At 45.3% G+C, this 12898-nt stretch overlaps 1 protein-coding gene across 1 annotated transcript; it reads right to left on the bottom strand.

Annotated features, from left to right (window-relative positions):
* Positions 1–18: 18 nt before the first annotated feature.
* LOC307209535 (uncharacterized protein) lies at positions 19–7122 on the bottom strand. Its single transcript, XM_079964713.1, has 3 exons — positions 6966–7122; positions 4666–4752; positions 19–3529 (listed from the first exon to the last, which is right to left on the bottom strand). Exons 1-3 carry the CDS (start codon positions 7021–7023, stop codon positions 2241–2243), a joined length of 1434 nt encoding a protein of 477 aa, XP_079820839.1. The 5' UTR covers positions 7024–7122; the 3' UTR covers positions 19–2240.
* Positions 7123–12898: the final 5776 nt, after the last annotated feature.

Genomic DNA, 12898 nt, shown 5'->3' with positions numbered 1-12898 from the left:
CCTCCCCCCTCCCTCCCTTCCCCCCTCTCTCTCCCTCTCCCCCAGCAGCACCGGAGCACAGAGAGGAATTCCCCTCTGCTTGCCTGGAGGGGAGGGGCTTTCCCTGCTCTTTGTTCCGTTTCAGCAAACACAGCAACGAAACAGTGGAGGGAGGGCAGTAAGACCCTGAGGCAGAATGCAGGAAAGCAGCCGCTTCCTCTTTTCAGATTTCCCTTCTCCGTGAAGCGCCGCGATTTGATTTTTGCCTGGTTTTTCGGCTCCAGGGACCACACATTCGCTCTATAACACGCACAGACATTTCCCCTTCCTTTTTAGGAGAAAAAATCTGCGTGTTATAGAGGGGAAAATACGGTACATAAACAATCTTAGATCTACTCTTGCTGATTCATGTTTTGAATGTTTTAATGAGATGTTTCTATCAATAATTTTAGTGTTTCAGTCTCATTATAAATCACTTTCAGATTTATTTATTTAAAGAGATGTTTCTATCAATAATTTTAGTGTTTCAGTCTCATTATAAATCACTTTCAGATTTATTTATTTTTTAAATCCAGTCATTGATATGTAGGAGAAATTCAAAAAGAGGTTCCTAGACTGGAAGTTACCCACAGAAACCCAGAAGAAACGGAGGAAGTTTCCCAAGTGGAAAGATAGGCCTTTATTGAAATACAAATGGGCCTGCAAAGAACCGCATCCCAAAACGTGTTGCCACAGAAACTAGGGAGCTAGAGATGCTTTTCTGGCAGTGAGACAAAACGTCATGGCTAAAGTCTAGAGGGCAGAAACCGGAAAATACTGCTTCCTTCTGGAAGGTTCTGTTATTTTCTGCTGAGGCAGCTAGATGTATTATGATTTGTGTTTTGTTATCTCAAGGTCACACTGAGCCAGAAAGATAAATCTGTCAGCTACAAAAGCCTGTAGTCGAAAGTTCTTTTGCCAATGAACTTTGCCTCTGCGTGATTTATTGGGAACCAGATGCATCCACTCCAAAGAAGCTTCTGCAGCGCCTTGGCATTGAAGACTCAGAAAAAGAGACGGAGGGGAATGTGTGGGTCACAAGGTGGGAGTCGTTGGAAAGGAGTCGCTGGGAGAGGCAGAAGGTTGTGTTGGACAGGCGAGGGAAGAGCAGGAGGAGACAGAAAGAGCCCCAGGGAAAGAGGAGGTTGGGCTGAGCTGGTGTGGGAATGAGAGGCAGAGAATGCAAAGCAACTCCGGAAACGGTGAACAAGGCAAGCTGTGATCTCATTTGAGGAAAGGGAATTAAGATGCCTGCTTCCCCATCCCCAGTGGATTAAAATGTCCAAAGATTAGGAAAAGAAGAAAGAAGAGGAAGCAGGATTGGATGAACATTATAAGAGACCATAATTTTCCATTGTGACTTGGCTGAGATTTGTTGGAACAGTTTTTCAAAGGCTTTATAGAAACTGGACCTAGAAACTGGAGAAATACTAATTTGGATTATGAGACAATCATTATAAGAGTCATATTGAACTGTCTGAGTGGTTAAGATTTGAAGGCTGGGTGGGGGGGGGAATCTTCTTGGTAGTGGCACCCGCCCTGTGGAACGCCCTCCCACCAGATGTCAAAGAGAAAAATCACTACCAGACTTTTAGAAGACATCTGAAGGCAGCCCTGTTTAGGAAAGCTTTTAATGTTGAAAAGGTTATTGTATTTTAGTGTTTTGTTGGAAGCCATCCAGAGTGATGAATTAGGAAAAGTGTCATCTTGTTGAAGGGGAGGAAAAAGACTGGATACTAAATGCAGCTGGGTTTATTCTGGAGTGCATATTCTGAATAATTGCTGCAACAGATAATTTTCAGACAGACGGAAGTTTCCTTTTCATCTATTTTTTGTGTTTTTTTCTATTAAGATTCCTTTATTTTGAATTTTGGAGGACACACACAGGAAAAGGAGAGTTGGAGGTGGGAGGGACCTGCAAGGAACGCAGGGAAGGAAGGATCTCTCAGGGTGGGAGACGGGTAGAAGAGGGGGACACCTAGGGGAGAGGTGGGGGAGCCTGTCTTTCTATGGGTTGATGAATGATATGTATGATACAAATGTGATAAAAGGTATTTTTAGTTATTCTTCCCCCTTTCTATTTTCTATAGAATTGTGTTTTGTAAGGGTTGTTTAATAATTTTTGTTTTGTTATTTTTATTTTTGAGTTTTCCCTCTGTATGAATTCTTTGATGGCTTGTGAGATTAGTGCCTTGACTGAAGCTCTTCCTACATTCCAAGCACTAATATGGTTTCTGACCTGTATGAGTTCTTTGATGGCAAATGAGACTACCTTTTCGATTGAAGCTCTTTCCACATTCGAAGCACTGATAGGGTTTCTCCCCTGTATGAATTCTTTGATGAACAGTGAGACAATCCTTCCGATTGAAGCTCTTTCCACATTCCAAGCACTGATAGGGTTTCTCCCCTGTATGAATTATCTGATGGCTAGTGAGCTTAGCCCTGTCCTGGAAGCTCTTTCCACATTCAAAGCACTGACAGGGTTTCTCCCCTCTATGAATTCTTTGATGGGAAGTGAGATGTGCGCTTTGACTAAAGCTCTTTCCACATTCTAAGCACTGATAGGGTTTCTCCCCCGTATGAATTCTGTGATGGGAGGTGAGACTGTAGCTATTAGCGAAGCTCCTTCCACATTCAAAGCACTGACAGGGTTTCTCCCCTCTATGAATTCTTTGATGGGAAGTGAGATGTGTGCTTTGACTAAAGCTCTTTCCACATTCCAAGCACTGATAGGGTTTCTCCCCTGTATGAATTCTTTGATGAACAATGAGATAATCCTTCCGATTGAAGCTGTTTCCACACTGCAAGCACTGAAAAGGTTTCTCCCCTGTATGAATTCTCTGATGGTTAGTGAGCTTAGCCCCCTCCTGGAAGCTCTTTCCACATTCTAAGCAATGATAGGGTTTTTCCCCTCTATGAATTCTCCGATGGGAAGCGAGATTTGCGCTTTGACTAAAGCTCTTTCCACATTCTAAGCACTGATAGGGTTTCTCCCCTGTATGAATTCTTCGATGGGAAGTGAGACTCACTTTCCAACAGAAGCTCTTTCCACACTGCAAGCACTGAAAAGGTTTCTCCCCTGTATGAATTCTCTGATGGCTAGTGAGCCTAGTCCCATCCTGGAAGCTCTTTCCACATTCTAAGCACTGATAGGGTTTCTCCCCTGTATGAATTCTTCGATGAGAAGTGAGATGTGCGCGTTGACTAAAGCTCTTTCCACATTCGAAGCAATGATAGGGTTTCTCCCCTGTATGAATTCTTTGATGGGAAGTGAGACTATCTTTCCGATTGAAGCTTTTTCCACATTCGAAGCACTGATACGATTTCTCCCTACTCTGTGTTCTTTTGTGTGAAGTGAGGCTATTCCTTCGAATGAAGCTCTTTCTTTGACGGGAGGTGCACTGGGAGCTCTGACGGATGTTCTCTCCACACTCTGAATATTTATAAGACTTCTCCGATATGTGGATTCTGTTGACTTCTCCCTTGTTCTCCCCTTTGAATTCATCACCATCTGCAATGAAGAAAGAAACTACTTAGCGCCTCAAAAAGAAATGGAGCTCCGTATTATTGAACAAGGTTTTCCCCCCATCTCACTGCAAGACTTGAGAGTGCTCTGTTTCGGCCTCAAGAGGACATCCTTGAAGTCTAACTTAATGTCATTGTCGATGTGTGGCATCTTCGACCCTCCCAGCATTTGAGCACGCCTGTGGGGCGCCTGACTCTCTTGAAACCGGTGGGGCCACACTGCAAGCATACTGTGACAGGGGCGCAGGTGACACAAAATCATCCATTCCACCACCTGACCCCTCCCCCAGCAATGCACTGCCATGTTAGCGTAAGTCATGCTAACTCTGCATTGCTGCCCCGGACCCCAACCTCACTCAGAGCGAAGGGGACGTGCTTCACATCCATTATTGAACAAAGTTAATGAATGCTTGTGACAGAGGAAGAACTGAAGAGAGAGAAATGTGAGGCTTTACTATAGTTTTCCCTACTTTTGTTGGCTGCTATTAACTGACACATTGCTTGGTTTTTAGCTGGGATAGATTTTGTTTGGCTCACTCATGAAATCCACTTTCTTAGAGGTCAGTCATCTCTTTGGTCAACCAAATGCAGACTGAAGCCAAAACAAAAACAAGCCTGACAGAAGTTACTTAAATTTCCCTTCAAGTCCTGAAGCCGACATTTAAGAAGGCCTGGGTAGTTCAGACAAGCCTGGTTATTGTTTGAAAATGCATGACTAGATGAAGAACAGTCACAGAACAAAGTTGTTATCCCTCCATTCAGGGTTCACAGTGGAGATGTTAGAATCCCAGATGCTCTTGGTCTCCATCCAAATAGTGGAGGTTCATCAAATAGAGGTATGTATGGAATTTCAACCTCATGAGAAGAGAAGACTCCCTGGAAAAGACCCTGATGTTGGGAAAGATGGAGGGCACAAGGAGAAGGGGACAACAGAGGACAAGATGGTTGGACAGTGTTCTTGAAGCTACCAGCATGTGTTTGACCAAACTGTGGGAGGCAGTTGGAGACAGGAGTGCCTGGCGTGCTCTGGTCCAGGGGGTCACGAAGAGTCGAAGACGACTAAACAACAACAACAACAACATGGAATTTCAAAACTGATCTTATGATCTAATGGAATTTTACCAAGAGCGTCCATGATGCCACGATTCTCCTCCTTGACTTCCTTATGCAGAACTCTCTGGTCAGGATCCAGCAACGTCCACACCTTGTCTGTAAAAACAAACAGTAACATACTTTGAATCCCCTCCCATTTTCATGAGGAGACCAACTCGGTATTGTTTCATTGATGACAAAAGAGGAATAGTGACTATTGCTCACAATTAATCTAGGCACAACAGCCGCAAGAGCTCCTGACTAGGCATTCGGCGTTGCGATGTTGAATGTTCTCTGTTCTCTACTGTTTCCCCTTTTTTCTTTGAGTTGAAAGGAATTCATGAACCCAGAACTCATAGACTGACCACTAATGATGAACCATATGTGTCCTGTTTGCAGGTGGTTGCTCACAAGTAAACAGCCAGGGCTCAGACCTGCTTTTTACAGGTTTTATTGAGTGCAAACTATGTACAGTGCAGAAACCCAAAGTTCATGTTTGTCTCAGTCACTTGCAGATTCTGGGAGTGGCTTCTTCCTCTTCCCCCCAGGATAAGAACTTAGACACCCCAAATCTCCACCTCCTTTCCTTACGTTTGACCCCCTTGCGAAAACTAGGCTGTTTCATGAACAGGCTGGCTAAGCGAGGTGCTAGGGCTCACAGTAACGTCTGTGAGCTTTTGCCTCACTTCGCCCCTCCTTTCCCCCTCTGATTCGCCGGAGGCGTGACTCTCTCCACTGCCTTATGAAGTGCTACTCCTCTACGAGAAATTCCTGTTACGCACCCCTCAGGAATCCACACATTTTCAGAACTGGGCGCCCCCTCCAAGGCAACTAGATACTCTAGTTCACGGGTGTCAAACACAAGGCCCGCGGGCCAAATCCGGCCCGCCAGACCTCGTCATGTGGCCCGTGTAGCCGCCACCGGCCGCCAGCCTTCACCTTTTATTCTTGCTTTTTTTTTTTACACAAGAAAGCCGCCTCTTCACCGCATGCGCAGCAGCCTACAAGCCAGAGAACGTCTGCCCTCTAGCGGCGCCGGCCGTTCTACACAGGAAACCTCCACTTTACATAGCCCTACAGATACAACCGGCCCTTTGAGGGTGACCAAACTGCTGATGCGGCCCCCCGATGAATTTGAGTTTGACACCCCTGCTCTAGTTGATGTCCGTTCCACCTGGAGTCAAGTATCAACATCACTTCGTTGCATTGTTCCCTCTCTTCTACGTTTGGCGGGGTGGATCCCTCCTGCCCCCTCTCTGGGCAGCCGTGCCCCTCCCTGTAAGGCAACAGCAGGGACCTGTGGGAAACCGGGTGTATCCTCATGTTGTCTTGCAGCTTCAGCCTAAACGCTACTGGATTGACCTGCTGGATGACCTCAAAGGGGCCCACTCTTCTAGGCTGCAGTTTCTTGCACCTCCCCCTCAGGGGCAGTGCCTGAGATGACAACCACACCTTGTCCCCCACCTGAATGACTTCCCCTGGTCTTCTATGCTTGTCGGGCCTCCTTGTACGCCTCCTTGGCCCTCTCCAAGTTCATCTTGAGCTGTTGGTGTATGGCCTCCATCTCCACCGCGAATTGCTCCGCGGCTGGCACATTCCAAGCCTCCTCCCCTGGTCCTGGGATGGCACCCGTAATTGGCAAGAAAGGGACTCATCCCTGTGGACACATGCTCAGCATTATTGTATGCAAACTCTGCTAGTGCTAGCTTCTCCACTCGATCATTCTGCCTCTGATTGATGTGACAGTGCAAGTCCTGCTGCAAAATGGCATTGGCTCTTTCGGCTTGTCTGTTGGTTTCTGGCTGCCTTGCTGTCGAGAAGCTCATCTCTACCTGCAACAAACTCATGAGCTTGCGTCAGAAATGCGAGGTGAACTGCCTTCCACTGTCCAAAATTACCCTCGCAGGTACCCCATGCAGCCATGAAGCCCCAGGAAGACGTGGTGCACGAACAACTTGGCGGTCTCCTCCACTGTCACTGCATGGGAACATGCCACAAAGTGACACATCTTGGTCAGTAGGTCCACCATGACCACCGTCTTACCTCGGGACATGGGCAGGTCTGTCATGAAATCTATGGACACTACCTCCCATGGCCTCCCCGGTGTGGGCAAGGGTTCTAGCAACCCCGCTGGTGCCACCCTCTCCCCCATTGCCCTCTGACACATGTCGCATCCTCACACATAATCTTGCACATCCTCCCTTACTTTGGGCCACCAAAAATCCCGCATAACTAACAACATGGCCTTGTGTTGCCCAAAATGCCCAGGAGTAGGGTTGTCATGGAGTTGTTTGAGAACTCTGACCCTTAGGGACTCTCCTGGTACATACAATGTTCTGCTTCTTCTGCTAGTGCTCCTCCCCAGGTCCATTTGTCCTCCTGGAACATATGTCTGGCCACGGGGGGTTCCTTCTTCCTCCAAGTACTCTGGTTTTTGAGATAACGAGATATCTGCCCTCACGTTCTGTTCTCCCTGGATGTACTGGATCCTAAAGTTAAAGTTGGCAAAAACAAAACAAAAAACCCAGCGGATTTGCCTCTGGAAAAGCATGTGCACGGTCCGCCAGTATTCCAAGTTCTTGTGATCTGTACGCACCTGAATCTGCTGCTGCACCCCAATCAGGAAGGGTCTCCACTGCTTAAAAGCCGCAAAAATTGCCAACAATTCTTTGTCATAGATACTGTAGTTTTGCTGACAATATGTTACCATGACAACATGTTATAGATATTCCAGCAAATTTATTCTGCTATTTTATATACAAATGACATGAGAAGACTCAGTCTACATATTTGTATCATTTCTTAGTCCTATGATCCTTGTTTTTAAAAGCAAAGAAGAGTTATAAAAAAAGAAAAAGGCAACACACGGAGGCCCCATTTGCATGAATGAATGAACTTTATTATGGTCACAGACCAGGATTAAAAAAAGCATATAGATAAAATAGCAGTTAGGATTTTTTTAACTGATAATTGTTAGAGCAAATGAGGACAAGGAAACAGGCATAGGATAAAACAGCTGAATAAAATACAAGATTGAACACGGATAATGGATGGATAAAAAACTGATAATTAAAACAGATAAGAAGTAAAAACAAACAAAGACACACAGAACTGTAAGAACATAAGAACTAAAAGACTCGCAGTTAAAACAACTATAAGAGGTTGCAGAGTAGAAGCCTCTGAAATAGTCACTCACAACATTAGAAACTGCTGTGCAAATATGGTTAAAACAGACAATTAAAACAATGTACAACACTAAATTTAGAAACAATGTACAACAATAAACTGTCCCAGGGCGCTGACTCATAATCACCCATGGAACCGTGTTTGGGGCTTTTCATGCCGGACTATTTTGAGTAGGGCGATGGTCTGCGCCTACAGATCTGTACACAGAATCTGGCGACCATCCAGGTTATCTTCTGATCTTTGCCTAACAGCAAAAGGTCAATTTTTTGCTTTTGTGGGAGGTTGGCAAGCCTCATCAGTAGGGGATCCAAGATCTTACTATGTGCCTCTTCATAAAAGGGACGTCTAAAGAACAAGTGTTCCAGGCTTCCTATCTCTCCCAATGGGCAGGTGCATACGGGACCCTTCTAAAGGCTCCATCCAGCACCAGCAAGGGAAGAGCCGAGCTTCTGGCGAGTGTAAAGGCCCTTCTTGCATCCCTAGAAACGAGAAGGAAGAGATATGCTGCTGGTGCGGCTGTATATCTCTCAATTTCTCCAATTCTATAGTCAGGGGACCTTGCACAGTCCTGCTGTCTCTCGATGTCTAATATTTTTTGCCTGACCGTAGCTTTTGCCTGGCCCAAGCCCAGACTCAGAAGGGCTTGAGGGGCAAAACCCAGTTTCCGGAGGGTGTTCAGGACTGCAGTCTGCCAGCCCGACTGGAATTGGTCACAGAGGATCAATGGGGCTATCCCTCAGGGGAGCCGGTTCAATGTCAGCCATTTGTAGATTGATGTTAGGCAGATTCTAGCCTCCACTCTCATCATCCCCATTTCCAATCTATTTTTTTAAAAAAAAATTAAAAGTAATATTTATTAGATTTTCAACAATAGAACAGAAATAAACAGTCACACACACACAAAAACAACAACATAGAAGAAAAAAAGAGAAAAAATTACATAAAAACAAAAATGTACTTCAATAGTATAACTTTCTTTAGCTTAGTTCTTTGACTTCCTCACACCTCCCTTTTTAGTATTCTGCTTCAATTGTTATTTCAGCAAATCCTTTCCATCTTTCCAAATTTTTTACATAAGTGTAACATACTTTTCTTAACTTTATTAACCTTTAAATTCTCAATTTATAAATACATAACTTCTCACAACATTTCTGGTAAAACCTATGGATGCCTATCCACCATTGTCCAAATTCTCCAACAGTTTACTTTATTTTAAAATAACCTTGAAACTTATAACACATTTCAATAAAAACTTTAAATTTTCCAGTCTTCTCCCCTCAGCTCTTCCCCTGGTCCCAAAAAACTGCCAGTCCTTTCCGTCAATTCCCTAAAGCTCCTTAATCCGGGAACCTGATGTCGGAGGCTCTTAGGTCCCCCCCAGGCCCCTTCTGGCGATTTTGTTCATACTTTTTAGTTCCCAGTAACACATCTCTGGGGAATCCCATCCTAACATAATAGCTGCACCTTTTAAACCCTTCAACCAAGTTTTCAGGTTTAAATTTTAGATGGTCCTTCCAAAGGTATTTCCCAATGCATCCAAATCCAGTAGCCCCAAAACCTTCAGTCATTTCCAACCCCATATCCATATTCCAACAGTCCATAAATCCCTATGTAATGGGATCCTTCCATCCTTTCAGTCCAAACTGAGATCCAACCATCACAGTCCGGCCTTTACCAAAGTCCCTCATAGATGGCCTTAGTTTGTAATCCATAAGTGATCTTAATTTATAGTCCTCAGTTACATTAAGTTTCTCCTCTTCCTCTTGCTCCGACTGCCCTTCCTCCACCAATTCTTCTTCCATCAATTCTTCTTTTACCACCGGTTGTGTCGACAAAACCATTTCCTGAAACTCCAGCTTCCTGTGGAGCTCCTCCAGCAAAAAGTTTGTCCTTTGCAATGCATTCATCATTGCTTCAGAGATCTGCATTTTGGTTATTTGAAGGTCAAAAACTAGTTCCCAGGCTTGTTATCTGCAGCTGGCAATTATTCATGCAACAGTTTCAAATTCCCCCACTAGGTAAAGGTAAAGGTACCCCTGCCCGTACGGGCCAGTCTTGACAGACTCTGGGGTTGTGCGCCCATCTCACTTAAGAGGCCAGGGGCCAGCGCTGTCCGGAGACACTTCTGGGTCACGTGGCCAGCGTGACATCGCTGCTCTGGCGAGCTAGAGCCGCACATGGAAACGCCGTTTACCTTCCCGCTGGTAAGCGGTCCCTATTTATCTACTTGCACCCGGAGGTGCTTTCGAACTGCTAGGTTGGCAGGCGCTGGGACCGAGCAGCGGGAGCGCACCCCACCGCGGGGATTCGAACCGCCGACCTTTCGATCGGCAAGTCCTAGGCGCTGAGGCTTTAACCCACAGCGCCACCTGCGTCGTTATTTGAAGGTCAAAAACTAGTTCGCAGGCTTGTTATCTGCAGCTGGCAATTATTCATGCAACAGTTTCAAATTCCCCCACTAAAGGGATACAATTTCTCAACATTAACAATTTCCAAAAGTCAGCTCAGCTTCAAAATACCAAGACATAACAAGAAAAGGTGGGAAAGACCAGAGTAATATTATGTCAAAGGTATATAAAAGAAAAGGTGGGAAAGACCAGAGTAATATTATGTCAAAGGTATATAAAGTGGTATAAGGGATTAAGATATGAAGATTAGGTAAAAAATGATGTGGAAAAAGAAGAAAAATTAGAGACATAATATGTTGAAACATATAATTATAAATGTGGTTTGAAAGAGGGTCAGAATTTGCTGAACTTGACTGAGTAAAGGGGAACACAAAAAAGGGAGATGTGAGGAAGTCAGGAAAGAGGGTTATAGAGTTATGAAGTTAAAAAATTGGATTTTTTCTTTTCTTTTTCTCTTTTCTTTTTTGATATATCTGTTTTTGTTGTATGTCTGTTTTACTTATGTTTCTGTTTTGCAAAACCTTAATAAATATCTATTTAAAAAAAAAAAAGTCAGCTCAGCTTCAAAATACCAAGACATAACATGGTTGCAATTCGCCATCTTTAAGACAGAAGGGTACGGGGAATTCTGTATATTTCCATTAGCTGTCAAAGTCCACCTGTCAAAGGTTTTTAAAAGTAATTCCTTAACGTCCAGGCAGCTCGTTCCCAGGTCAAAGCTGTGGGGTTTCCGATCTCAAAAATTTATCAAATTCAAAGTCTCCCCCTATTTCCTCAAAAGGGGGGGGGGGCTTCAAACAGTGAATATTTAGATTTTCAGATCAAAGTTTCCAAGATTTTAGCTTGTAGTATCTTTGCTCTGAAAGGACGCAGGTGGCGCTGTGGGTTAAAGCCTCAGCGCCTAGGACTTGCCGATCGAAAGGTCGGCGGTTCGAATCCCTGCGGCGGGGTGCGCTCCCGCTGCTCGGTCCCAGCGCCTGCCAACCTAGCAGTTCGAAAGCACCTCCGGGTGCCAGTAGATAAATAGGGACCGCTTACCAGCAGGAAGGTAAACGGCGTTTCCGTGTGCGGCTCTGGCTCTGGCCAGAGCAGCGATGTCACGCTGGCCACGTGACCTGGAAGTGTCTCCGGACAGCGCTGGCCCCTGGCCTCTTAAGTGAGATGGGCGCACAACCCCAGAGTCTGTCAAGACTGGCCCGTACGGGCAGGGGTACCTTTACCTTTACCTTTATCTTTGCTCTAGTCTATATACAAAAGCGGAAGGCGGACTTCCTGTTTAGACCTCCCTGCTTTAAAGCCAGATTAGTTCTTCCTTTTTAAGGATTTCCAATTAAAATTTAATTTCTTTAAGCCTCTGTCCTTGTCTTAAATCTTTTAATTGGTTCTACTCACGGGTAGTTACTTTTAGAGCCAGATTGTCCCAGAAAGAAATCAGCGCTCTCCGACAACAGCTGTGCGGCTTCACTCCGGGGACGGAGCGATCGATCCGAAGCACCGTGCTGCTCACCCTGCCTCGCAACGGAGCCTCAGAAAGAGGTCTCCTCACGAGCAAGGGAGGCGCAAAAGGTGCCAGCCGGATCCCAGGTCCACAGGCTTCACCCGCCTGTGGTTTTTTGCGGGTCTCCGCTTTTGCCGCAGCAGCAGGCCCTAAATCCCTGGAGCGGTTCCCCTGAGAGATCAGAGGAAATCCGCCATTGTCGCTGGCGCTGACCGGAATCCCCATTTCCAATCTAACCCATGCGTTTGAGACACATCTGGGGACTTGGAGGAGAGCTCTAAGAAGTCTAGATTGAGCTCTCTCAAGTGGGGAGAAAGCAGAGGAAGGCGGGCCCAAAAAGGAACCATAAAGGAGTTATGCCAAAGTTTTGGCCTTGTATAATTTTAGAGCTGCGGGGACGAAGAAGCCCCCTTGTGCTCTGAAGAATTTAAGGATACAAGTTGCGGTTTTTTCCGCTGAACTCCCGATGGAGTTTATGTGTAGTTTGTTGGTTCCTGAGGCCTGTACCACCATTCCTAGATACTTGTAGTTTGTGACTTGTTCTAATTTATGGCCTTGGAGTTCCCAGCTTCTAAGCTTTGGTTTTTCCCCAAAAGCGAGTATCTTGGTCTTTTGATAGTTGATTTTGAGACATTCAGATTCACAGTATGCTGCGAGCTTTCTTAGTGCTCTTTGGAGTCCAATGGGGGTTCTAGATAAAATTACTGCATCGTCGGCATATAGCTGGACCGAAATATGCCGATTCGCAAGCTTTGGCGGGTGGAGTTCTGAGTCATTGAAGGCAGATACAGTGGTGCCCCGCAAGACAAAATTAATTCGTTCTGCGAGTTTCTTTGTCTTGCAGGTTTTTTCGTCTTGCGAAGCACCGCTATTAGCGGATTAGCGGATAAGCGGCAATTAGCAGATAAGCGGCTTAGCGGCTATTAACGGCTTAGCGGATTAGCAGATAAGCGGCAATTAGCAGATAAGCGGCTTAGTGGCTTTAAGAAAAAGGAAAAAACTCTCAAGAACTCGAAAAAAATTTCGTCTTGCAAAGCAAGCCCATAGGGAAATTCGTCTTGCGAAGCGGCTAAAAAATCGGAAAACCCTTTCGTCTTGCACGTTTTTTGTTTAGCGAGGCATTCGTCTTGCGGGGTACCACTGTACTAAGTTAGCCCCATTAGCAATGAAT

This window comes from Podarcis cretensis, assembly GCF_951804945.1.
Source record: "Podarcis cretensis genome assembly, chromosome: 2".
NCBI lineage: Eukaryota > Metazoa > Chordata > Lepidosauria > Squamata > Lacertidae > Podarcis > Podarcis cretensis.
Note: the sequence above shows the minus strand (reverse complement) of the source record. Positions and strands in the feature narration are given on the sequence as shown.

Bases quoted from the DNA above. Each gene is read 5' to 3' on its own strand.
- LOC307209535 (XM_079964713.1), bottom strand. From the start codon at position 7,023: ATGTTCCAGGAGGACAAATGGACCTGGGGAGGAGCACTAGCAGAAGAA. The intron at 4,753-6,965 runs GTATGTACCAGG...TTGTTTTTACAG, and splicing joins AGCAGAAGAAGCAGAACATT to ACAAGGTGTGGACGTTGCTG. The intron at 3,530-4,665 runs GTAAAATTCCAT...TCTTCATTGCAG, and splicing joins TGGCATCATGGACGCTCTTG to ATGGTGATGAATTCAAAGGG.